This window comes from Triticum urartu, chromosome 4A, assembly GCF_056163025.1.
Source record: "Triticum urartu cultivar PI428250 chromosome 4A, HENAU_Tu73, whole genome shotgun sequence".
Taxonomy (NCBI): domain Eukaryota; kingdom Viridiplantae; phylum Streptophyta; class Magnoliopsida; order Poales; family Poaceae; genus Triticum; species Triticum urartu.
The window spans coordinates 388,247,687-388,272,253 of NC_141876.1; the positions used below are offsets into that span (position 1 = coordinate 388,247,687).

At 44.0% G+C, this 24,567-nt stretch overlaps 1 protein-coding gene and 1 long non-coding RNA gene across 13 annotated transcripts; one reads left to right on the plus strand and one right to left on the minus strand.

Moving 5' to 3' along the window:
- Positions 1 to 211: 211 nt before the first annotated feature.
- Positions 212 to 9,202, minus strand: LOC125551393 (uncharacterized). 12 transcript variants are annotated; one of them, XR_007302521.2, is made up of 8 exons: positions 8,275 to 9,185; positions 6,912 to 7,010; positions 6,349 to 6,419; positions 5,653 to 5,899; positions 5,109 to 5,245; positions 4,618 to 4,724; positions 4,448 to 4,518; positions 212 to 431 (listed from the first exon to the last, which is right to left on the minus strand). XR_007302521.2 is itself a non-coding variant. In XM_048714613.2 (6 exons), exons 1-5 carry the CDS (start codon positions 8,607 to 8,609, stop codon positions 4,473 to 4,475), a joined length of 834 nt encoding a protein of 277 aa, XP_048570570.2. In that variant the 5' UTR covers positions 8,610 to 9,202; the 3' UTR covers positions 212 to 431; positions 4,448 to 4,472. The 12 variants fall into 12 exon arrangements, 4 of the variants coding, with proteins under 4 accessions (XP_048570570.2, XP_048570575.2, XP_048570567.2 ...); XR_015601207.1 differs by lacking the exon at positions 5,109 to 5,245 and having other exon boundaries at positions 8,275 to 9,184; XR_007302522.2 differs by lacking the exon at positions 4,618 to 4,724 and having other exon boundaries at positions 8,275 to 9,184.
- Positions 452 to 19,659, plus strand: LOC125551395 (uncharacterized). The gene is made up of 3 exons (XR_015601211.1): positions 452 to 2,353; positions 9,246 to 9,320; positions 19,336 to 19,659. It is a non-coding gene; the product is annotated as an uncharacterized LOC125551395 (long non-coding RNA).
- Positions 19,660 to 24,567: the final 4,908 nt, after the last annotated feature.

Below are 24,567 nucleotides of genomic sequence, written 5' to 3' on the forward strand. Positions count from 1 at the left end.
CAGGTACGACTATCTTGATTCTGTCATAAATTTGTCATGGATGTACATGCATGACAAAAAAAGCGACCTACTGTGACAAACAAGTATCATCACGAAAGTTTATTTTTTTGTAGTGGTGGTCGTGTCCTACAGTTAGTGTGTGCTTTGATACCATCTTGTAGCGACCAGACCTCAAACGGTCCGATCTCTATGCATCAGTGTCATCCCTAGATTAGTAATGCTGACACGCACATTACTTGAAGGATTTATAACAGAGTAGCAATCACACACTTATTACATCGAATGTCTCAAAAGAGAACTTATTACAAAATAATATGGCTTAAGGCCATCTAATAACGATAACAGCGGAAGGCTTGGAAGATAAGTGAGTCCATCAACTCCAACGGCATCACTGAGTATAGAACCACGACCTAAGGCTCCTTACTCGTCGTCTGTAAAGTTTGCAACATGAACGTTGCAGTCCGAAAACGGGTCAGCACATGGAATATGTTGGCAATGTAACACATAGAGAGTAGTGAACAGAAATTGGCTATACTACATGCATATATGGCTGGTGGAAAGCTCTATGGTTACAGTTTTGCGTAAAGCCAGTTTTTCCCTACTGCAAAGGAATAAATTTTATTTAACTATCAGGGTGGTTGTTAAACATTGAGAGCGTAGACACCCTCTCAATCCCAATTAAACATCATCATTAAAACCCAACAAAATTAATTAAAGTCACATGATGAGTTTCACATGATAATCCAAGTACTAGATACTCAAGACGTCCATAACCGGGGACACGGCTAACCATGATTAGTTTATACACTCTGCAGAGGTTTGTGCACGTTTCCCCACAAGACTCGATCTCCTCCGTTGGGATTCTTGCACTACATGGTGTTTGAGAAATGAATGACCGAGATATAGTCTTTCAGAAGCGCTAGCACCTTAAGATCGGGTAGATCGTTATACCTACTTTCCCCTACATCTGCTAGTCTACCACTGTAAGAGTTCGCACGACTTAATCAACTATGCTAGAGCCCATAGTAGCTTGTGGCTGCACACGGAAGTTTCTAGTATGAATAATCTCATGATCCCTTGGAGCCTAGGTGGCGGTCCATAAAGAAAAATAACAGGCAATCGCTGGAATACCCAGGTGTCTCAATCCACCCAGATGTGTATTAAAGTTGCCATCTTAAGTCGAACCAATAATTAACATTCTCACATCTGTCATGGATACACTCAAACCCAATCCACATCTACAAGCATAGCATGGCATAAACAAACGTAAAAATAACTTCCGGGGTTTGATAATAAAACAGATAATAGGTACTACCTCGTCTACTTCCCAAAACCCACATATTAATCAGATCCTATTCATGTAATGGCTTGAGGGTTGATCTAATGCAATAAAACTGGATAGTAAAAGGTATGATCAAAGTGTTACTTGTGTAACGCCCCGATAATCAAGCTACAATAACCTCATCCTAATGTGCCATGTCATCTAGTTTTATTAAGCCAATTTGCCACTTGATGAAAATGAAGTCAAATTCAAATTTTAATTTGCAAGTGAAATTATTTTTCTTCTAACGGTAAAATAAAAATGTCCGTTGGGTTGCAAATATTCACTAAGGAATATTCATTTAGAAACCAACATCCATTTGCCTCACAGATAAATTCCTAGGAAGTTAATAATGGTCCAACAACAATTATTTTAGACTCTTTAAAATAAGAAAATATCTATGCTTTTCTGAATGATGTAAAACCTTGTGTGTGGTCTTAGTTTATTTCATAGCAATTATGTGCCAAGTTACATATATAGCAAAGTTTATTTAGTGGACAAACTAATTGAAATCAATAGCAAAATTGAAAACTGATTGAGAAGGACTATTGGTACTGGGCCCTAGTGCATTAGTGAATTAGGCACAGACCACACCCCCACTCATCCCCAACCTCCTGCTATAGGGAGGCAGGGGATCGTGGCCGACATCCGACCGGCCATGGCTGCGCCATGGCGCTAGCCGGCCATCCCCCGGTCCCGTTGGAGTATAAGGCCAAGCCCCCAACATCCCCGACGAACCCTAGCTCAATTCGTCCTCTCCCTCGCGCCGCTCTCTTCTTCCCAACGCGAACACGACGCCGTCATGGCCATGGCCGCCATCGCCCTCGCGCCCACTGAGCTCCCTGATGCCTAGGAGTTTGTCCTTCTGCTTCGTCTACGTCTCCTACTTCGCCTACAAGGAGCAAATCGACTGGAGCCGCACCAGCACGAGCAGATCGACCTTGACTTCGTCTTCGGCCACCAGAGCTCCGTCGTGTCGATCCACGCCACTGCAGCTCCTAACCTCTCGACGGGCTTCCTTGTGCCTTCACGGTGAGCCCCCGTACGGAACCCCTCTCCCAACGCTTTGTTTGGTCGCCTGTAGCCATCGTTGCCATCACCACCGTAGTCTTCGCCTGCGCCTCCTGCTCGTCGCACCCGGTGCCCGTCCCGCCGTGCCTCACCTCGCCTCGTCGCCTGGCCGTGCCCGTGCGCCAGCTCCACCTGCCGCGCGCCCGCCTCCGCACAGCGCGCGTGCCCACCGCCTTCGGCCGCCCGCGTGCTGCTCCCACTCGCCTCCGGCTGCCACTGTTGCTGCTGCAGAGCTGCTACTGCGCTGCCTGCCACTGCTCAGCTGGCCGCGCCGGCCATGCTTCCCGCCCGCGCCTTGGCCGCCCCGGCCGTGCCCGCAGTCGCTAGCCGGCGACGTCCACGCGCCTCTCGCGCTGATGCTCTGCGTGCTGCTGCACTTTTGCTGCTTCTTTTCTTTCCATCGCTGCTCTGCATGTAGTGCTTGCTACGGTAGATACTACTAGCTAGCTTTCTTATTTTTACAATGACTAACCTTCTAGATTGTCTCTAAACAGTGGCTAACCAACTGCTAACATCAGCAAAAATAATATGAGTAGAAAGTTTGCATGACGAACTCCATTTTATCCCATTGGACCAAATCCCTTGGATGCCTGGATTAAATCATATAAAAATCGCAAAATGCTATGTTCAGATAACAGAATTAACTCCTAGCTATGTGTTGTGTGTGCGTGAGTGCGTGTGATGTGTGTGTGTGTGTTCTGCGTGTTCTGTGTGCTTGCAGCTGGCCATGGCCGTGTGTGTTGTGTGTGCCTTGTGCAGCATGGTGTGTGTGTGCGCCGTGCATGTGGCCGGCTGTGCCCAGTAATGGCCGGCCCTTACTTAGATTAGTACTACTAGTACAAATGCCCGTGCGTTACAACGGGCAAAAATATTTAAAACATAGCATTGTGCAACACCTCTCATATCCAATGTTGGCAAATGTTGGAAATAAAATTACATTGAGCATAGCATTTTGGACCATAAAATTCGGACATGAAGACCGAAGACCTACTTCAGCTCCGCACTTTCATCCGATGAACGAGTAGTCACATGGAATAGTCTTTAAATCGATCTTACTTATTATTGTTCATAAAAACATGAATATATATTTTTTGAGGTGGTGTTTTTTTTTTGTAATTTTGAGAACATTTCTAAAAAATGGAATCGTTTTTATGGTGATCAACATTTTTTTGGAAAATTATATTTCATTTGTAATTGTTTTTTGCACTGTTTTTTGGGCTTGGCCTAAGCTGGACCTCGAGCGACACATACACAGACAACATGTACTCTCTTCCCCTTCCCTAAAAAAAATCTCTTCCCCTAAAAAGGACAACACGTACTCTCTGTTACTAAAAAAATCATTTTTTTATGTCTCTAGCTCAATAAATTGATTTAAAACAATGCGTAATATTCAATAATTCACGTTATAAGATTCTGAACCAGAGCATCTCCATAATTTACCTAGGAGGGTCTGTAGCTCAATAAATTGATTTAAAACAATGCACAAATTTTTTTATGTCTCTAGCTCAATAAATTGATTTAAAACAATGCGTAATATTCAATAATTCATGTTATAAGATTCTGAACCAGAGCATCTCCATCTGCTGGGAAGCCTAGCCATAGGCTGCCAAGGAATGGCTGGCCAAACATGTAACTTGAGCGTTCATGTGTGCATGCTACTGAGCTATGCAATTTACCTAGTAAATTAACTAACCACACAGAATTTATCGTTGAGCAGAGTAGAGCTAGCAGCAACAGTCGAGATATGAAAGCGGCGGAACTGGCAGAGCTCCATCTGGACCTCGCCCTTCTCCTTCTGACTTTATTATTACAGTAAACATACCCGTACGTTGCAATGAGAGAAAATCAATAAAAGCATCTATCTAGAATCCCACTCCAAAGAATTATGTAGAGCCAAAGGGGATCCAAACAAAAAACCTCATATGTGCTAATAAATTTTGACAAAACCTATATGTACTAATAACCTTTCCAGACAGTACTAAAAAAGAATTAGGAAATTGTCCCGTTGAATGATGAAAAACAAAAAATGGAAGATAATAGGTTGTTCATATGCACCTGATCTCTCCACCAAAACCAACCATCATCTATCCTTGTCAGCTTCAAGTTCTGTTGTTGTACTGATTCCTCTGCACCACAAACAAACAGTAACCACGATCACCGCAAGGAACTGATAGTGCTACGGCATGCAACCAGCGACTGATTTGTGATTAGGTCGATGGTTTTACGAGTCGTATGATGCCATTGATGAGTCTGGTGAACAATATGCATGTGAGTCTTCATGATTTTCTTTTAATCTTCGATGCATTGGAGTTTCTTCTGAAGATCTAATCTCCTTCAGAACAATACATAATACAACAACCAAGAGCTAAATAAGTCACAACAGTATCAGGTAGAGTTTTCGAGTTCAATGCACATTGCAAAATGGTTTAGATCAACTTAGCAACCAGCAATTAAGTGGTCAATAATCTCATCTCTACCACGTAATTGACAGGTTTTATCTCCCTGAAAACATCGTTTGAATAAATTGACTTTAGTAAGTATGTTTATTTTTCAAAACCAGCCATGAAAAACATTAATTTTCAGGGGAAGCTTCACTTTCCAAAGAAATTTATCTAGAAATTAATATTTCTCAAGTTCATTCTCTTGTACAGATAGCTACCAGAAAAAAATCCCATCAGAAGTATAATTGAATCTTTATCAATGCAGAAATTGACACCTTCACAAGTAGCTTGGATGCTGTTTCACAATTTTAAAATATAGCACCAATGTGTCCATGTACTTTGCGCCGACTCCCAGCCATCTGTAAGAATCTCAGCAACAGAGACACCTTTGCTAAAGAAAATGTTGTGCGGCCTGGGGATAAGATTGAGTAAAAGTTTCACAATCCACAAATCTTCCTGTCACCTACTTGTTTCTAGTTCTACGATTGGTTAACTCAGTTACCAACGTAGTAGTGTCAGGCTTTCTACTTTACACAATATCAATAAAATTCATCAGAGAGTATCTTTGTACCTACTCTACCATGAAGAAGCTAGTTAATTTAGCAAAAAAGGCAACTGTGGAAAAACACAGTAGTGCTAGTTTCATTGGAATCTGATTCCTTTCCACCATTGTTAGAGTCTACAGTGCATCGGCAGAACTGAAGGGGTTGAAAAGTTCAGAGACAGTGCCCATCAGGTAGCTAACAGGTTATACTTTATTTAGAAAAGAGGATGACACAAGATTCTTAGTTCTGTCAGGAAAGAAAGAGAGAGGAATACCATCTCAGAGTGGTTGGAGCCGCGCCACTCCATGGGTACGGCAGCAACGATGCAATCAATCGACGTTCGAGAGTCCTCCTTGGCACCATCACCATCCTGGACTCTGCTTCTGTGCCCACGGGCCAATGGCGTCTGCTCAGACTCAAGCATTGTGGGTGTACCGGGCGGGGAGCGGGCGGTGAGGTCCCAGGTGGGGGGTGGGAGGAGGCGGCGGGGTGGCACTCGGTAGGCAGAGCGGCCAACGGCGCTGTGGTTGCACGCGAAATCATAGTCAGAACTTTGCATTTGAAGGTACACGCTCAGAGGAACAATTTTTTTCTCGATGCTGAAAGTACCAAATGCCTAAAACTGAAAATCACATCCTGAAACTGAGCATTTTATTGAGAATAGGCAAAAAAAATTAAAGACAACAATACACAGAACAGGTGAATGGTGATCTGATTTCAACACAAAATAGTCATGAAGAAATAAAATGGGTGGACAGTGATTTGGTTTCTAAACATAAAACTGATCATGTTTATGCCACACATTAAGCACATAATGTGTGCGTATTTGTAGAATGAAACTTCTACCAACTAAAACTACTCCCAAAGGCAATCTTCAATTTGAACCTTAAGACGTAACACATAAAGCTACAGACTACAATTTAGATGCATAGATTTAGCTCACTCAATTCAGTTTAGAGAGTACGCACACCCAATTCTGGAAAAAAATAATGCGAGGCCCAATTGTACCGATCCTTACACCTGTGAATCTGTGACCCTCCGCTGCATCAAGCATAAACCATCATGAGATTGATTCCTTAATTGATCTGAAAAGAGCTGCTTGGATCTAGATGAACATGCGCGCTTTGCTGCGCCGGGAATTGTTGTGATGATTTATCAGTTACGTCCTTCACTATTTAGATGTTGGCTTTAGCAATCAAATGAACAAATGCCATCCCTCTACATATCAGAACCAGTAGTAATGGGCATTCTTTAACAATTGTTTGTTCTTCTAAAATTAGAACTGAATAGAATCATACATCTCTTTAAAACTAACCTTACGGACATTACAGGAACTGAAACCAAAGGACAACATGCTGTCATAAAGAGATGCGGTGGAATCAGTTTTTTCAGGGTCAATCAAATGAACAAAACAAACATAAAGCAAACTGCACACTGTAGCATATCATCACCTTATAGTAGCTCTGGCCTTGTACAGGAACAAAGTAGAGAGCAGCATGTGGAACCTCTGTACATTTAGTAAAGTAAAATTACCTGAATACCAGTCTTCCTCCAACAGTTCTCAAACTGTAAACTCCATCATACCGCACACCAGATTCAGGAGCATATGAAAAACGCTTCTCTTTGAGGGACCTTTTTAAGTTCGCAAACAAGATGATATAATAACAAATATCAGCTGAATAGTAGATGGCGTCCATATATGCAACAAAATGTATCAATGAAAAACAAATCATGGAAGATAATAATGCACTAAAACAACACATAAATGAAAAGAGCTGCAATATCATTTTGTTTCACTGAAACGACACAAATGGAAATGGAAAACCATTTCATCTACATGAATCAACTTAATTCATCTTCAGGCTTTTCTAGTCAAAAAAATAAAGAAAATACTTCAATGGTAGTTAATGTTTCAATCAATACTTCAAATGGTGAGCAGTTTCAGTCAATGCTACATTATTTTCAGGTGACTACAAAATGATGCACTAATGCGAGCAGTTTTAGTCAATTCTCAAATGGTAGTTACAACTTTAAAAGGAAAAAAATAGGAAAAGAAGATACATATGTCATGAATCCTAACATACGACCTTGCAGTCTCAAGGGCAAATCTGATCACTTTATAAGATTGCAGGCGACCTTTTGTCTCAAGATAACTCGCTAGATCACCCTATTGAGTTAACACGGATCTAGTTATCGGCAATAGAAGACTAATATTTTCCAGGACAATCCAGTAAGATTCTTTCTTATGGTTGCAATAACAAAAAAAAAACTGTTCACGAAACATATATGCATACTGCTTTCAAAAACCCTATTACATGGAGGAATGCTTTTCTAGATATGGATATGATGGAAAAGGAATACACGCATTTGTTCTGTTTGTAAAGTGATCTGGATATGCATAAAGTGACCTGGATATTCAAAAAAATTGTTCACGAAACTTATATGCATACACGCATTTTCTAGATATGAAGAAAAGTATTGTAAAGTGATCTGGATGAGATGCTTTGAATAGAAATCACATCTTGCAGACTCTCTATTAGGCCAATCACAAGCAATATATTAAAGGAGATGGAATACACATGGCTTAACTTGTCCAGTGTTCCATTTACGTGCACAGAGATTCACAAATCATTTCCAACTCTTCGACATCAGGCTTAACAATAGCAGAAACTTCATATGTTTTCTCGTCAGAGCTAACACACACCCACCTCAGGGCATGCGCCTCTCCATGACCAGCCTCACGAAAGCAGCAGCTGCAGACCTCTCCCAGTGGGCGTTTCATTTCAAATCAAAAGACAGGAGCTCACTCCTGGACTGGAAACCAATCCTCCTAGCCGGCCAAGAAGGTGAGGTCTAGGGGTAGCGGATCCCGGCCAAGAAGGAAGGAGGGACAAACCTGGGGCCGCCGGAGACGCGCCGGCGAAGCACTGCCCGGAACCTTAGCCACGGGGGTGTGGTTGCGAGCGGGCGGTAGAGGCCAGGAGATGAGAATCTGGCCGGAGGGGAGGGAGGCGCGGAGCATGGGGAGCTCGGGGCCGTGCTGTGCGGCGCCGGAGCTCGCCGGAAGCGGCCGGCGTGGGCTGCGGCGGCGGTGACTTCGTCGGCAAGAGGGAGAGGAGGCGAGCCCGTGCGTGTGTGGTTGTCTTTTTTTTCTTTACAAAGCTGCTCGGACCGCGTGTTGAATACTCCAAATGCCAGGGTGTTTTGTGCAAAATCGAAACGTTTTCTCATATATCCACTTAAGATAGGACTACGGGTTAAATTCTGACAAATTGAGGGACTTTTTTGCAAAATGCCCGATGACGCACGACCAGGGGCAATCGTTGGTTTATTATTAGGGAAGACTATAATAGGTCTTAATTAGTGCTAAGTTAGTCTAGTAGTAGATGACTTGTAGACCGTCATTAAATAAATTAGACTTATTTAATTGTTTAGATAAATAGTCTATGACATGTGGGCCACACATGCCCTTTTGACTCGTCAAACATCAGTTCGAATTAAACTAAATATAATAAATCCAGAAATTTCAGAAAATACTTAAAACTTTGAAAATCATAGAAAATTAACTGTAACTCCGATGGAAAAACTTTGTACATGAAAGTTGCTCAGAACGACGAGACGAATCTGGATATGCAGCCCGTTCGTCCGCGCCACATCCCTAGCATAGTGAACACGTAACTTTCCCCCTCCGGTTCATCCGTTCGAAAACGCGAAACACCGGGAATATTTTCCCGGATGTTTTCCCCCTTCACCGGTACCACCTCATACCGCGTTGGGGCACACCTGACTTCACGCTTTGTCATGTCATGCATCGTCATGCATTTTTTGCATTATATTTATTGTTTCTTCCCCCTCTTCTCTCGCTAGACACCGAGACCGACGCCGCTGCTACCCAGTACGACTACGGTGTTGACGACCCCTCTCTCTTGCCAGAGCAACCAGGCAAGCCCCCCTTTGATCACCAGATATCGCCTACTCTTTCTCTCTACTTCTTGCATTAGAGTAGTGTAGCATGATTACTGCTTTCGGTTAATCCTATCATGATGCATAGCCTGTCCTTGCTACTACTGTTGTTACCTTTACCTGCAATCCTAATGCTTAGTATAGGATGCTAGTTTATCATCAATGGCCCTACCTACTTGTCCGTCTACCATGCTATACTATCGGGACATGATCACTCGGGAGGTGATCACGGGTATATACTATATACTTTATACATGATACATGTGGTGACTAAAGTCGGGTCGGCTCGTGGAGCACTCACGAGTGATTCACGGATTGGGGGCTAAAAGGACCTTTGTCCCAACGGCCCTTTGTGTGGATCTTTGTGGCGAAGTGACATGGCAGGTTGAGACCACCTAGGAGAGAGGTGGGCCTGGCCCTGGTCGGCGTTTGCGGTTATTTCAAGATAACACGTTTAACGAGATCTTGGTATTTGATCTGAGTCTGGCCACTGGCCTATACGCACTAACCATCTACGCGGGGACAGTTATGGGCGCTCGACGTCGTGGTATCAGCCGAAGCCTTCGTGACGTCAGCGACTGAGCGGCGCGCGCCGGGTTGGACTGTGTAACGCAACTTCCTTTGTAATGGCGGTTGCTAGTTCTGCTCTCCGGCCGCCCTCGCAACGTGCAGGTGTGCAATGGGCGATGGGCCTAGACCCCTGCGCCATAGGATTTAGACCGGCGTGCTGACCTCTCTGTTGTGCCTAGGTAGGGCTGCGACGTGTTGATCTTCCGAGGCCGGGCATGACCCAGGAAAGTGTGTCCGGCCAAATGGGATCGAGCGTATTGGGTTATGTGGTGCACCCCTGCAGGGAAGTTAATCTATTCGAATAGCCGTGATCTTCGGTAACAGGACGACTTGGAGTTGTACCTTGACCTATGACAACTAGAACCGGATACTTAATAAAACACACCCTTCCAACTGCCAGATACAACCCGGTGGTCGCTCTCTAACAGGGCGACGAGGAGAGGACCGCCGGGTAGGATTATGCTACACGATGCTACTTGGTGAACTTACCATCTACTCTCTTCTACATGCTGCAAGATGGAGGTGGCTAGAAGCGTAGTCTTCGAAAGGACTAGCTATCCCCCTCTTATTCCGGCATTCTGCAGTTCAGTCCACATAGGATACCCATAATGTTGGGTTTCGTAGTAATTTCAAAAAAATTCCTACGCACACGCAAGATCATGTGATGCATAGCAACGAGATGGGAGAGTGTTGTCTACGTACCCACGCAGACCGACTGCGGAAGCGTTGACGCAACGTAGAGGAAGTAGTCGTACGTCTTCATGATCCAACCGATCAAGCACCGAAACTACGGCACCTCCGAGTTCGAGCACACGTTCAGCTCGATGACGATTCCCGGACTCCGATCCAGCAAAGTGTCGGGGAAGAGTTCCGTCAGCACGACGGCGTGGTGACGATCTTGATGCACTATGGCAGCAGGGCTTCGCCTAAACTCCGCTACAGTATTATCGAGGATTATGGTGGCTGGGGGCACCGCACACGGCTAAGGAATAGATCACGTGGATCAACTTGTGTGTTCTAGGGTGCCTCTACCTCAGTATATAAAGGACCAAAGGGGGGAGGCTGGCCGGCCACAAGGGGTGCGCCAGGAGAGTCCTACTCCCTCTGGGAGTAGGATTCCCCCCCCCCAATCCTAGTTGGAATAGGATTCGCGGAGGGGGAAAAGAGAGAGAGGGGGCCGGCCACCTCTCCTAGTCCTAATAGGACTAGGGGAAGGGGGAAGCGCACAGCCCATGTAGGGCTGCCTCTTCTCTTTTCCACTAACGCCCATCATGGCCCATTTAGCTCCCGGGGGGTTCCGGTAACCTTCCCGGTACTCCGGTAAAATCCCGATTTCACCCGGAACACTTCCGATATCCAAACATAGGCTTCCAATATATCAATCTTTACGTCTCGACCATTTAGAGACTCCTCGTCATGTCCGTGATCACATCCGGGACTCCGAACAACCTTCAGTACATCAAAATGCATAAACTCATAATATAACTATCATCGTAACCTTAAGCGTGCGGACCCTACGGGTTTGAGAACAATGTAGACATGACCGAGACACGTCTCCGGTCAATAACCAATAGGGGGACCTGGATGCCCATATTGGCTCCTACATATTCTACGAAGATCTTTATCGGTCAGACCGCATAATAACATACGTTGTTCCCTTTGTCATCGGTATGTTACTTGCCCGAGATTCGATCGTCGGTATCCAATACCTAGTTCAATCTCGTTACCGGCAAGTCTCTTTACTCGTTCCGTAATACATCATCTCACAACTAACATATTTAGTTGTAATGCTTGCAAGGCTTATGTGATGTGCATTACCGAGAGGGCCCAGAGATACCTCTCCGACAATCGGAGTGACAAATCCTAATCTCGAAATACGCCAACCCAACATGTACCTTTGGAGACACCTGTAGTACTCCTTTATAATCACCCAGTTACGTTGTGACGTTTGGTAGTACCCAAAGTGTTCCTCCGGTAAACGGGAGTTGCATAATCTCATAGTTATAGGAACATGTATAAGTCATGAAGAAAGCAATAGCAACATACTAAACGATCGGGTGCTAAGCTAATGGAATGGGTCATGTCAATCAGATCATTCTCTTAATGATGTGATCCCGTTAATCAAACAACAACTCATTGTTCATGGTTAGGAAACATAACCATCTTTGATCAACGAGCTAGTCAAGTAGAGGCATACTAGTGACACTTTGTTTGTCTATGTATTCACACATGTATTATGTTTTCGGTTAATACAATTCTAGCATGAATAATAAACATTTATCATGATTATAAGGAAATAATAATAACTTTATTATTGCCTCTAGGGCATATTTCCTTCAGTCTCCCACTTGCACTAGAGTCAATAATCTAGATTACACCGTAATGATTCTAACACCCATGGAGCCTTGGTGCTGATCATGTTTTGCTCGTGGAAGAGGCTTAGTCAACGGGTCTGCAACATTCAGATCCGTATGTATCTTGCAAATCTCTATGTCTCCCACCTGGACTAGATCCCAGATGGAATTGAAGCGTCTCTTGATGTGCTTGGTTCTCTTGTGAAATCTGGATTCCTTTGCCAAGGCAATTGCACCAGTATTGTCACAAAAGATTTTCATTGGACCCAATGCACTAGGTATGACACCTAGATCGGATATGAACTCCTTCATCCAGACTCCTTCGTTCGCTGCTTCCAAAGCAGCTATGTACTCCGCTTCACATGTAGATCCCGCTACGACGCTTTGTTTAGAACTGCACCAACTGACAGCTCCACCGTTTAATGTAAACACGTATCCGGTTTGCGATTTAGAATCGTCCGTATCAGTGTCAAAGCTTGCATCAACGTAACCATTTACGACGAGCTCTTTGTCACCTCCATATACGAGAAACATATCCTTAGTCCTTTTCAGGTATTTCAGGATGTTCTTGACCGCTGTCCAGTGATCCACTCCTGGATTACTTTGGTACCTCCCTTCTAAACATATAGCAAGGCACACATCAGGTCTGGTACACAGCATTGCATACATAATAGAGCCTATGGCTGAAGCATAGGGAACATCTTTCATTTTCTCTCTATCTTCTGCAGTGGTCGGGCATTGAGTCTTACTCAACTTCACACCTTGTAACACAGGCAAGAACCCTTTCTTTGCTTGATCCATTTTGAACTTCTTCAAAACTTTGTCAAGGTATGTGCTTTGTGAAAGTCCAATTAAGCGTCTTGATCTATCTCTATAGATCTTAATGCCTAATATGTAAGCAGCTTCACCGAGGTCTTTCATTGAAAAACTCTTATTCAAGTATCCCTTTATGCTATCCAGAAATTCTATATCATTTCCAATTAGCAATATGTCATCCACATATAATATCAGAAATGCTACAGAGCTCCCACTCACTTTCTTGTAAATACAGGCTTCTCCGAAAGTCTGTATAAAACCAAATGCTTTGATCACACTATCAAAGCGTTTATTCCAACTCCGAGAGGCTTGCACCAGTCCATAAATGGATCGCTGGAGCTTGCACACTTTGTTAGCTCCCTTTGGATCGACAAAACCTTCCGGTTCCATCATATACAACTCTTCTTCCAGAAATCCATTCAGGAATGCAGTTTTGACATCCATCTGCCAAATTTCATAATCATAAAATGCGGCAATCGCTAACATGATTCGGACAGACTTAAGCATCGCTACAGGTGAGAAAGTCTCATCATAGTCAATCCCTTGAACTTGCCGAAAAACTTTCGCGACAAGTCGAGCTTTGTAGACAGTAATATTACCGTCAGCGTCAGTCTTCTTCTTGAAGATCCATTTATTCTCAATTGCTTGCCGATCATCGGGCAAGTCAACCAAAGTCCATACTTTGTTCTCATACATGGATCCCATCTCAGATTTCATGGCTTCAAGCCATTTTGCGGAATCTGGGCTCACCATCGCTTCTTCATAGTTCGTAGGTTCATCATGATCTAGTAGCATGACTTCCAGAACAGGATTACCGTACCACTCTGGTGCGGATCTCACTCTGGTTGATCTACGAGGTTCAGTAGTATCTTGATCTGAAGTTTCATGATCATTATCATTAGCTTCCTCACTAACTGGTGTAGGTGTCACCGAAACAGTTTTCTGTGATGTACTACTTTCCAACAAGGGAGCAGGTACAGTTACCTCGTCAAGTTCTACTTTCCTCCCACTCACTTCTTTCGAGAGAAACTCCTTCTCTAGAAAGTTTCCGAATTTAGCAACAAAAGTCTTGCCTTCAGATCTGTGATAGAAGGTGTATCCAATAGTTTCCTTTGGATATCCTATGAAGACACATTTCTCCGATTTGGGTTCGAGCTTATCAGGTTGAAGCTTTTTCACATAAGCATCGCAGCCCCAAACTTTCAGAAACAACAACTTTGGTTTCTTGCCAAACCACAGTTCATAAGGCGTCGTCTCAACGGATTTTGATGGTGCCCTATTTAACATGAATGCGGCCGTCTCTAGAGCGTATCCCCAAAACGATAGCGGTAAATCAGTAAGAGACATCATAGATCGCACCATATCTAGTAAAGTACGATTACGACGTTCGGACACACCATTACGCTGAGGTGTTCCGGGTGGCGTGAGTTGCGAAACTATTCCACAATTTTTCAAATGTACACCAAACTTGTAACTCAAATATTCTCCTCCACGATCAGATCGTAGAAACTTTATTTTCTTGTTACGATGATTTTCAACTTCACTCTGAAATTCTTTGAACTTTTCAAATGTTTCAGACTTATGTTTCATTAAGTAGATATACCCATATCTGCTTAAGTCATCTGTGAAGGTGAGAAAATAACGATATCCGCCACGAGCCTCAATGTTCATCGGACCACATACATCTGTATGTATGATCTCCAACAAATCTGTTGCTCTCTCCATAGTACCGGAGAACGGTGTTTTGGTCATCTTGCCCATGAGGCACGGTTCGCAAGTACCAAGTGATTCATAATCAAGTGGTTCCAAAAGTCCATCAGTATGGAGTTTCTTCATGCGCTTTACACCGATATGACCTAAACGGCAGTGCCACAAATAAGTTGCACTCTCATTATCAACTTTGCATCTTTTGGCTTCAACATTATGAATATGTGTGTTACTACTATCGAGATTCAACAAGAATAGTCCACTCTTCAAGGGTGCATGACCATAAAAGATATTACTCATATAAATAGAACAACCATTATTCTCTGATTTAAATGAATAACCGTCTCGCATTAAACAAGATCCAAATATAATGTTCATGCTCAACGCTGGCACCAAATAACAATTATTTAGGTCTAATATTAATCCCGAAGGTAGATGTAGAGGTAGCGTGCCGACCGCGATCACATCGATTTTGGAACCGTTTCCCACGCGCATCGTCACCTCGTCCTTAGCCAATCTTCGCTTAATCCGCAGCCCCTGTTTCGAGTTGCAAATATTAGCAACAGAACCAGTATCAAATACCCAGGTGCTACTGCGAGCATTAGTAAGGTACACATCAATAACATGTATATCACATATACCTGTGTTCACCTTGCCATCCTTCTTATCCGCCAAATATTTGGGGCAGTTCCGCTTCCAGTGACCAGTCTGCTTGCAATAGAAGCACTCAGTTTCAGGCTTAGGTCCAGGTTTGGGTTTCTTCTCTTGAGTAGCAACTTGCTTGCCGTTCTTTTTGAAGTTCCCCTTCTTCTTCCCTTTGCCCTTTTTCTTGAAACTAGTGGTCTTGTTGACCATCAACACTTGATGCTCCTTCTTGATTTCTACCTCCGCAGCTTTCAGCATCGCGAAGAGCTCGGGAATAGTCTTGTTCATCCCTTGCATATTATAGTTCATCACAAAGCTCTTGTAGCTTGGTGGCAGTGATTGAAGAATTCTGTCAATGACGCAATCAATTGGAAGATTAACTCCCAATTGAATCAAGTGATTATTATACCCAGACATTTTGAGTATATGCTCACTGACAGAACTGTTCTCCTCCATCTTGCAGCTATAGAACTTATTGGAGACTTCATATCTCTCAATCCGGGCATTTGCTTGAAATATTAACTTCAACTCCTAGAACATCTCATATGCTCCATGACGTTCAAAACGTCGTTGAAGTCCCGATTCTAAGCCGTAAAGCATGGCACACTGAACTATCGAGTAGTCATCAGCTTTGCTCTGCCAGACGTTCATAACATCCGGCGTTGCTCCTGCAGCAGGCCTGGCACCCAACGGTGCTTGCAGGACGTAATTCTTCTGTGCAGCAATGAGGATAATCCTCAAGTTACGGACCCAGTCCGTGTAATTGCTATCATCATCTTTCAACTTTGCTTTCTCAAGGAACGCATTAAAATTCAACGGAACAACAGCACGAGCCATCTATCTACAATCAAACATAAACAAGCAAGATACTAATCAGGTACTAAGTTTCATGATAAATTTAAGTTCAGTTAATCAAATTAATTAAAGAACTCCCACTTAGATAGACATCCCTCTAATCCTCTAAGTGATTATGTGATCCAAATCAACTAAACCATAACCGATCATCACGTGAGATGGAGTAGTTTTCAATGGTGAACATCGTTATGTTGATCATATCTACTATATGATTCACGCTCGACCTTTCGGTCTCCGTGTTCCGAGGCCATATCTGTATATGCTTGGCTCGTCAAGTATAACCTGAGTATTCCGCGTGTGCAACTGTTTTGCACCCGTTGTATTTGAACATAGAACCTATCACACCCGATCATCACGTGGTGTCTCAGCACGAAGAACTTTCGCAACGGTGCATACTCAGGGAGAACACTTCTTGATAATTTAGTGAGAGATCATCTTATAATGCTACCGTCAATCAAAGCAAGATAAGATGCATAAAAGGATAAACATCATGCAATCAATATAAGTGATATGATATGGCCATCATCATCTTGTGCTTGTGATCTCCATCTCCGAAGCACCGTCGTGATCACCATCGTCACCGGCGTGACACCTTGATCTCCATCGTAGCATCGTTGTCGTCTCGCCAAACTTGTGCTTCCACGACTATTACTACCGTTTAGTAATAAAGTAAAGCATTACATCGCGATTTCATTGCATACAATAAAACGACAACCATAAGGCTCCTGCCAGTTGCCGATAACTCGGTTACAAAACATGATCATCTCATACAATAAAATTCAGCATCATGTCTTGACCATATCACATCACAACATGCCCTGCAAAAACAAGTTAGACGTCCTCTACTTTGTTGTTGCAAGTTTTACGTGGCTGCTACGGGCTTAAGCAAGAACCAATCTCACCTACGCATCAAAACCACAACGATAGTTTGTCAAATAGACTCCATTTTAACCTTCGCAAGGACCGGGCGTAGCCATACTTGGTTCAACTAAAGTTGGAGAGACAGTCGCCCGCAAGCCACCTATGTGCAAAGCACGTCGGGGGAACCAGTCTCGCGTAAGCGTACACGTAATGTTGGTCCGGGTCGTCTCGTCCAACAATGCCGCCGAACCAAAATATGACATGCTGGTAGGCAGTATGACTTATATCGCCCACAACTCACTTGTGTTCTACTCGTGCATATAACATCAACATAAATAACCTAGGCTCTGATACCACTGTTGGGTTTCGTAGTAATTTCAAAAAATTTCCTACGCACACGCAAGATCATGTGATGCATAGCAACGAGATGGGAGAGTGTTGTCTACGTACCCACGCAGACCGACTGCGGAAGCGTTGACGCAACGTAGAGGAAGTAGTCATACGTCTTCACGATCCAACCGATCAAGCACCGAAACTACGGCACCTCCGAGTTAGAGCACACGTTCAGCTCGATGACGATCCCCGGACTCCGATCCAGCAAAGTGTCGGGGAAGAGTTCCGTCAGCACGACGGCGTGGTGACGATCTTGATGCACTACGGCAGCAGGGCTTCGCCTAAACTCCGCTACAGTATTATCGAGGATTATGGTGGCTGGGGGCACCGCACACGGCTAAGGAATAGATCACGTGGATCAACTTGTGTGTTCTAGGGTGCCTCTACCTCAGTATGTAAAGGACCAAAGGGGGGAGGCTGGCCGGCCACAAGGGGTGCGCTTCCCCCCCCCCCCAATCCTAGTTGGAATAGGATTCGCGGAGGGGGAAAAGAGAGAGAGGGGGCCGGCCACCTCTCCTAGTCCTAATAGGACTAGGGGAAGGGGGAGGCGCACAGCCCATGTAGGGCTGCCTCTTCTCTTTTCCACTAAGGCCCATCATGGCCCATTTAGCTCCCGGGGGGTTCTGGTAACCTTCCCGGTACTCCGGTAAAATCCCGATTTCACCCGGAACACTTTCGATATCCAAACATAGGCTTCCAATATATCAATCTTTACGTCTCGACCATTTCGAGACTCCTCGTCATGTCCGTGATCACATCCGGGACTCCGAACAACCTTCGGTACATCAAAATGCATAAACTCATAATATAACTGTCATCGTAACCTTAAGCGTGCGGACCCTACGGGTTCGAGAACAATGTAGACATGACCGAGACACGTCTCCGGTCAATAACCAATAGCGGGACCTGGATGCCCATATTGGCTCCTACATATTCTACGAAGATCTTTATCGGTCAGACCGCATAACAACATACGTTGTTCCCTTTGTCATCGGTATGTTACTTGCCCGAGATTCGATCGTTGGTATCCAATACCTAGTTCAATCTCGTTACCGGCAAGTCTCTTTACTCGTTCCGTAATACATCATCTCACAACTAACATATTTAGTTGTAATGCTTGCAAGGCTTATGTGATGTGCATTACCGAGAGGGCCCAGAGATACCTCTCCGACAATCGGAGTGACAAATCCTAATCTCGAAATACGCCAACCCAACATGTACCTTTGGAGACACCTGTAGTACTCCTTTATAATCACCCAGTTACGTTGTGACGTTTGGTAGTACCCAAAGTGTTCCTCCGGTAAACGGGAGTTGCATAATCTCATAGTTATAGGAACATGTATAAGTCATGAAGAAAGCAATAGCAACATACTAAACGATCGGGTGCTAAGCTAATGGAATGGGTCATGTCAATCAGATCATTCTCTTAATGATGTGATCCCGTTAATCAAACAACAACTCATTGTTCATGGTTAGGAAACATAACCATCTTTGATCAACGAGCTAGTCAAGTAGAGGCATACTAGTGACACTTTGTTTGTCTATGTATTCACACATGTATTATGTTTCCGGTTAATACAATTCTAGCATGAATAATAAACATTTATCATGATTATAAGGAAATAAATAATAACTTTATTATTGCCTCTAGGGCATATTTCCTTCACATAATCCATTTGATACCAATGCATACATATGTAGTGTAGCTCCTTGCTTGCGAGTACTTTGGATGAGTACTCACGGTTGCTTTGCTCCCTCTTTTCCCCCTTTCTATACTCGATTGATGCGACCAGACATTGGAGCCCAGGTGCCAGATGCCACTATCGATGACGACTACTACTACTCGGGAGGTGCCTACTACTACGTGCAGCCCGCTGACGGCGACCAGGAGTAGTTTAGGAGGATCCCAGGCAGGAGGCCTGCACCTCTTTCGATCTGTATTCCAGTTTGTGCTAGCCTTCTTAAGGCAAACTTGTTTAACTTATGTCTGTTCTCAGATATTGTTGCTTCCGCTGACTCGTCTATGATCGAGCTCTTGTATTCGAGCCTTCGAGACCCCTGGCTTTGTAATATGATGCTTGTATGACTTATTTTATTTTTAGAGTTGTGTTGTGATATCTTCTCATGAGTCCCTGATCTTAATTGTACACGTTTGCATGTATGATTAGTGTACGATTGAATCGGGGGCGTCACAAGTTGGTATCAGAGCCGACTGCCTGTAGGAATCCCCCTCCCACACTCCTTGGCCGAAGTCGAGTCTAGACATTACAAAACTTTGTACTAGCATGGTTGTCTGCCTTACGGGCCCACGTCCCATTGAGTGGTATTAGGATCTTTTATTCCTCGTCTATACTCTGGGACTCTGATCTCTCTTCTATTCGGGTTAAATGATTTTGCTAACTCTAACATTAGGATCTCGTGATCACTTTCATCCGGAGAGCACCTTATTACCGATGATCGTCTGCTACACCAGAAGATTCCGAGGTTACTCTACGATGTTCTCCCGAGGCACTTGTACCCACTGCCTTTGCAAATTCCCTACCACTGTTATATCCCTATTGATAACTGCATACACCTTCCATTCTTACATTCAATCCCATTGATCTTGTTATTACAAGATGCCCTGAACTGCTCTCCGTTGTTCCGAGAATCCTTTGAGCTTAGTGCCTTGCAGTTCCTTGTCACCTAAATACCCCTACGGATAATTCCTCGCACTTACCGAGTATCCGCTCATCCCTAGTTGATTTATGTATTTCACAAAAGTCTTCAAAATACCATTCGATCTTCCGAAAAGCCTGAGCAGCCTATTGATCTTGAAATTCTTGCTTGCTTGCATTATGGTTAATCCCATAAGTCTCGTAATCTTATTGGCATCCCTTGTCTTTGTTATTTTAAGTCCATTGATTCAATATGTTGAGGATGCTCGCATTCCTCAGTCGAATCCTAGAATTCATCCTTCTAGCTCAGACGTCATTTTAAACATGAGCTGGATCTCGGCCAGTCAAATCGCCATCGATTGTAACCCTAAGGCTATTCCACTTATCCATCCCTAATCAGAGCATTGCTTCTGATCCCTTGTCTTGGAATTCATAATTACTTTGCATTTGAGCTTTGAGTTAGTCAGTTGTTTCTATAATCTGATCTCCTTGCATTCTTTCTTCCTCTGGTTGAGTACCGATGCTTACATCAGATCCCTTGAGGACCATCGAATCCTTTGTTAGATTTTATCCGGCAACGTCCTTCATATTTAATCACTTGGAAGTTCTTCCTCTGATATATAATGCCATTGGTAAATCCTATTATCTGATTGGCCAACCATGCTCTTCTTTTGAGCTGGAGATATTTACTCTCGAAAGTTGTGGTATATGTTTCTAAGAAGCCTAGAGATTCAAAGTAGCAAGCGGCGCACTCCGGGTACTCTATCGCAAACAAACAAACAAGCATACTATAAGTACTCATATAATGCACAGGTAAAACTCAAATAAGAGATCTAACCAGAAGGTTCAACTTAAGAACTCCGGTTTGCAAAAGAAACAAATCGAACGAAACAACGGAAGTCAAACGGTGGAAGAAAACAAGCTTCCATTACTAATCTGGACCTAAGTCAAATTTTACAAACACAAAAACTTGTTTGAGTTGGTTAAACGGAAAGAGGGTTTCGAGACGAAGCTCTAGGCGCTTGAATCACCTAATTCCGATAAACAAGCGAAAAGTTAAACTAAAACAAAAATCGGATCAGAAATCATGATCAGAAATAATCACGGAAAATCCGAGAAAAAAATTGACGAACAGATTAATGAACGAACGTTCGTTATCTGAAACTAAACGGTGAACTCGTCCGTAAAAACGAACGAACAAGCGAACACTCGCTAAATAAAAGAACCGATAAAACCGATCTAATAAAAATAAAAAAACCTAGGGTTTTCAAGGAAAAACCGGATCGGTTTTCTCCGGAAAACCGGCGGCGAATGGCGCGCTACCTCGTCGGACTCCGGCGGCTCAGGGCTCCGGCGGGGCGGGGCAGCGGCGGCGGCGGCGGGCGCGGCAAGTGGCGGCTGTGGCGGCGAGCGGCGGCTGCGGGAGGCGGGGCGGGGCGAGGTGGCGGGGCGGGGTGGCGGCTGGTATTTATGAGAGGGGGGGCGCGGCTTGGGGAAGGGGCCGTCTCGGGAGGCGTGCTCCTCCCGGACTCGGGCGGCGGCGGCTTCGCTCAGGACTCCGGTCCTGAGCAGGTGCGGGGGATGGCGGCAGCACGGGCTTGGCCCGGCTCGGCTGGGCCTTCGGCCCAGTCGGGCGCGTGAACAATTTTTTTTAAAACAATTCCGCCGAAACTAAGAAGAAATCTAGAAAATAAAATAAAATTCTAAAAATTCCAAAATAAATTTTCACCACCTAAATAAATTATTTAGAACGAGATGAACATTTTGTTGGCCCTGAAATGCAGTTTTGAAAAACGTGCAATTTTTCCTAAATTCAAATAAAACTAGCCAAAACTCCGAAATAAAATCTTGTTTGATTTTTTTATTAAATCCTCAATATTTCTTTATTTTGGGAAAGTCATTTTATTCCCTCTCTCATATTTCTATAATAGAAATAATTGAAGATAAAATAAATAAAATGAAATGATCCTATCTTCAAAATTTGAGAAAACTCAAATATGAAAATAACGAAACCCCCAACTCTCTCCGTGGGTCCTTGAGTTGCGTAGAATTTCTGGATCAGGCCAAAAGCAAATAAAATATGATATGCAGTGATGATCTAATGTATAACATTCCAAATTGAAAATTTGGGATGTTACAAGATCAATCTAGTAGGCCAAACTAAACCGATAATTTGAAGAGACTTGCAAAGATATCAAATCATGCATATAAGAATTTAGAGAAGAATGAAATAATATTCATAGATAATCAAGTTCATTAACCCACAATTCATCGGATCTCAGCAAACACACCGCAAAAAGAGTTACATCGAATAGATCTCCAAGAAGATCGAGGAGAACTTTGTATTGAGATCCAAAGAGAGAGAAGAAGCCATCTAGCTAATAACTATGGACCCGAAGGTCTGTGGTAAACTACTCACACATCATCGGAGAGGCTATGGTACTGATGTAGAAGCCCTCCGTGATCGAATCCACCTCCGGTAGATCGCCGGAAAAGGCCCCAAGATGGGATCTCACGGGTACAGAAGGTTGCGGCAATGGAAAAGGTGTTTCGTGGCTCTCCCCAAAGGTTTCAGGGTATAAGAGTATATATAGGCGAAAGAAGTAGGTCGGTGGAGCTGCGAGGGGCCCACGAGGGTGGGGGCGCACCCTCCTGCCTCGTGGCTTCCTCGCTGCTTTCTTGATGTCCACTCCAAGTCTCTTGGATTGTGTTTGTTCCAAAAACGATCCTCGCGAAGGTTTCATTCCGTTTGATATTCCTTTTCTGTGAAACACTGAAATAGGCAAAAAAAGCAGCAATTTGCACCGGGCTTTCGGTTAATAGGTTAGTCCCAAAAATAATATAAAAATGTATAATAAAGCCCATTAAACATCCAAAACAGGTAATATAATAGCATGGAACAATCAAAAATTATAGATACGTTGGAGACGTATCAGCAGCCTATTTCGATCGTGGATTTAGTTTCTTATGTTCAAGCTGAGGGCGAGTCAACGACCAGCTGGGTGCGCCGGATCTCGACTATCATACATTCTTCAGATAATATCAACGTCGGCTCAGCGGTACTAATGTTGGAGAAAAATTGTCGTTTCATTCCACTCAAGCAGAAGCTTGGACGGCTCAAGCGTCATTGCGGCGATATGGGGGAGCTCATGGCAGCTCTCGTCAAGTATGCCGACTCTGATAGTACCAAGGAGCCCGACTCTGATGATGAAAGATCGAGAAAGGGAAAGAAGAGTGGCGACATGAGGGGACAATAGTACAACCCAACCGGTCAGGGCAGCAACGGTAAGCGAAAGGCTGACGATTTTGTGGCTAACACCGGTGCACGGAATTATAACCAGCGTCGGCGAGACCGGCTCAAGGGAAGAAATTTGACCTTGAGGCAATGTTGAACCAGCCATGTTCAACACACGGAACGGGTCAGAAGCTAGCTACCCATATGTGGAAAGATTGCAGCATAATGAGACACTTCAGGGAGTCCATCCAGCACAACCATGGCCCGAACGGCGGTTCAGGGTCCGGCTCTCACGGTCCTGGTCATGGCGGCGGTGATTCAAGTTCCAGGTTTCTAGGCAAAGGCAATTAGGGCGGCTACAACCAGCAGAATAGTCAGGGAAATCATCAGCAGCAACAGTCTGGGTATCAGAGCAACCCGAAGCCATTGAATAGTGGACATTATCATGTCTTCACCACCAGTTTATGTAAGTGGGATCATAAGCTTCATAAGAGGACGGTGAGTGCTATTGAGCCGGTGCTGCCACGTTATTTACGGTGGTCAGAGCAGCCTATTGTATGGAGTCATGAGGATCATCCGCCCCGGGTTGATAATCCGGTTCACCTGGCTTTGGTGGTGGCGCCTCAGGTTGGGGGCTATAAATTTACTAAGGCACTCATGGATGGAGGCATCATCATTAATATACTTTATTATGAAACCTTCCGTCGCATGGGGCTGACTGACAAAAATCTTAAACCGTCAAACACCGTATTCCATGGTGTGGTGCCGGGTAAGTCAGCATATCCAGTGGGTAAGATATCTTTGGAAGTTGCCTTTGGAGATGAGCATGAATACAGATCTAAGATTCTCACCTTCGAAGTGGTCAAGATCAAGATCCCTTATCATGCTATGTTCGGGCGGCCGGCTTATGCCAAGTTCATGGCGAGGCCTTGTTATGTTTACTTGCATCTTAAGATGCCGGGTTACAAGGGCACCATCACGGTGCATGGGAGTCGGAAGATGGCCTTGGAGTGTGAAGAAGGTGACGCTGCTAATGCTGAATCAATTTGTGCAACGGAGGAGCTAAAATTTTACAAGGATAATGTTGACCCGGCGGACATGACGTCCTTAAAAAAGCCAACCAAAGAACATGA